Below are 2,500 nucleotides of genomic sequence, written 5' to 3'. Positions count from 1 at the left end.
CAGGCTCAATTTGCTGTCACCCTTCCAATTGAGCCTGACCACATTCTGTAAGTGGTGTTCCATTTCCCTGCAATTAGGTCAGGCCTCCCATTCAAACACACACACACATTCTCAGTTCCATGACTGGCCCAACTGGAAGGTAGTGTGCACATCAGCTTGCCTTGCAGGGGTGCTCAGTCATTCCCTCTCCCTCGCCCCTCTCATTCTCATTCCACTGTGGATCGGAGCTCATTGTCCCTGTACTCCAGTGCTGACTCTCTCCTGTTCCTTTTACTCCTCTTCCTTTTCTTCTATCTCTTTTGCTTGCTCCATTTATCCCTCTCTAGCTCCACTAGCTTTCTTCTCTCCCTCTCCCTTCCCTCTTTCTGTCCTCTGTCCTCTTCCTCCTCCTTTCTGTCCTTTTCCTTCGCTCCTTATGCCCCCTCTTACTCTGCTCTCCCCTCTCCTCTCTCACTTTCTCTCACTCTCTCTCACTCTCTGCAGACGACTCTGGCCTCCTCCCTGTCGGTGAGTGAGGAGTTGGTTTTCTGTGGCTGCTCAGATGGGACGGTGCGCGCCTTCAATCCCATCAACCTTCACTTCATCTGCACCCTGCCCAGACCCCACAGCTTGGGCACCGACATCGCTACTGTCACCGAGGCCAGGTGAGAGGGGAGGGGCCAGGGGAGAGGGGAGCCGGAGAGATTGGAGGGGGAGTGGAGAGACTCCACAGCCTGGGCACTGAAATCACCTCTGGGTGAGAGGGACGAGGACAGAGGGGCTCACCTGGGCTGCTGTTGTCTGCTGATGCACTCAGCGCTTTTGACTGAGCTGGTTTTATTACAGAGTCTGAAACACTTTGAATTGAGCACCGCAGGCAGCAACTTCATTTCCCTCACTGCGACACACAGCTGTGCAGAGGAGCTGCTTCTGCACAAAGAGCCTGTTCAGAGGCCAGCTGGGTCACGTGACCGGCCGTGGGCTCAGAAGAATGCGAACAGGACGCAAATACACAATTCAAATACTTGAAAGAGCACAATTCTAGCTTTTCTTTTCGTTTCCTGCTTTTTCTTTCTTGCTTTCTTTTACAATTCATGCAAGCCGTGCTGTGCGTGGGCCCGTATCTGAATGCAGGAGGGATCGCAGAGGGGCAGTGCCCTCTCAATCCCCACAGGCATTTCATAAGTATTGCATTCCGTCTCATCTCTGAATGCTTTCAACTCATAAATAAATATGAGTGTTGCCCTCTGGGCTCGTCTGCAATGGGAACGGTTTTACACAAAGCGTTCACTGAGAGATGGGTGTTTATTAAAGAAGTGCTCACACAGCAGCAATAGCGCTGCCCCCCTTTAAAGGAGTGTCAGTCCAAGGTTTCAAATCCATGTCTGTGTCTCATCAGGGCAGGGGGAATGTTGCAGGGGGACAGGTTAGTGGTTACACTCTGGTATACCTCATGCAGTTTAGAAATGATCAAGAGAGCCCTAATGAAGACAGCATGATTCTGAGAGCTCTAGTGAAGACAGCATGATTCTGAGAGCGCTAATGAAGACAGCATGATTCTGAGAGCGCTAATGAAGACCTCATGATTCTGAGAGCTCTAATGAAGACAGCATGATTCTGAGAGCGCTAATGAAGACCTCATGATTCTGAGAGCTCTAATGAAGACAGCATGATTCTGAGAGCGCTAATGAAGACATCATGATTCTGAGAGCGCTAATGAAGACATCATGATTCTGAGAGCTCTAATGAAGACATCATGATTCTGAGAGCTCTAATGAAAACAGCATGATTCTGAGAGCTCTAATGAAGACACAGGATGATTCTGAGAGCTCTAATGAAGACACATGAGATTTCAGTTGTCACACAGTGTTGTTTTTCTGTACTTGTGACAGTTCCTGGCTTGTTTCACTGAAGTCTAAAGCAGTTTCTTGGCTGTGCTGTGAACAGCCCCTGTGTTTCACTGTACACAGTTCCCTGCTGTTCTAGACTGTGTTTGGTTATCTGTCCTGCAGCCACCTGTTCTCCCCTGACCCGGAGGCGCGGTACCCCGATGCTGTGGCTGTGACCTATGACCCTGCGAGTCGCTGGCTGTCCTGCATGTACAGTGACCACAGCCTGTACGTGTGGGACGTGAGGGAGCCACGCAAAGTAGGCAAGGTCTACTCAGCACTCTACCACGCGGGCTGTGTGTGGAGCGTGGAGGTGAGACGCTCTCACTGTGTCCATTGTACTTCCTGTCTTTTGAATAGATTCATTCTTTTACTTTTTTCTGTAAATTTAAATGATCCTCTCTCTCTCTCTCTCTCTCTCTCTCTCTCTCTCTCTCTCTGACTCTCTCTCTCTCTGAGTCTCTCTGACCCCCCCCTCCCTTCCTCCCTGTCTCTCTCTCTCAGGTGTACCCCGAGGTGTGTGACAGCTCTCTCTCCTGCCTGTCTCCCGGCTCTTTCCTCACCTGCTCCTCCGACAACACGCTGCGGCTCTGGAACATGGATGTGCCGGGCGCCGCACTGACACGCAACGT

The 2,500-nt window shown here is 50.8% G+C and overlaps 1 protein-coding gene across 3 annotated transcripts in view; it reads left to right on the top strand.

Moving 5' to 3' along the window:
• LOC121324361 (mitogen-activated protein kinase-binding protein 1-like) overlaps positions 1–2,500 on the top strand; it is a 33,616-nt gene that overhangs the window by 16,107 nt on the left and 15,009 nt on the right. For all 3 annotated transcript variants that reach the window (XM_041266104.1, XM_041266103.1, XM_041266105.1), the window contains 3 exons: positions 484–644; positions 1,992–2,181; positions 2,373–2,500. The exon at positions 2,373–2,500 is cut by the window's right edge and continues 10 nt beyond it. In XM_041266104.1, the coding sequence (XP_041122038.1) occupies positions 484–644; positions 1,992–2,181; positions 2,373–2,500 (479 nt within the window). The remainder of the gene's footprint in view (positions 1–483; positions 645–1,991; positions 2,182–2,372) is intronic.

Source organism: Polyodon spathula, chromosome 12, assembly GCF_017654505.1.
Source record: "Polyodon spathula isolate WHYD16114869_AA chromosome 12, ASM1765450v1, whole genome shotgun sequence".
Classification (NCBI taxonomy): Eukaryota; Metazoa; Chordata; class Actinopteri; order Acipenseriformes; family Polyodontidae; genus Polyodon; species Polyodon spathula.
This window is presented reverse-complemented; position numbering and strand designations above follow the sequence as displayed.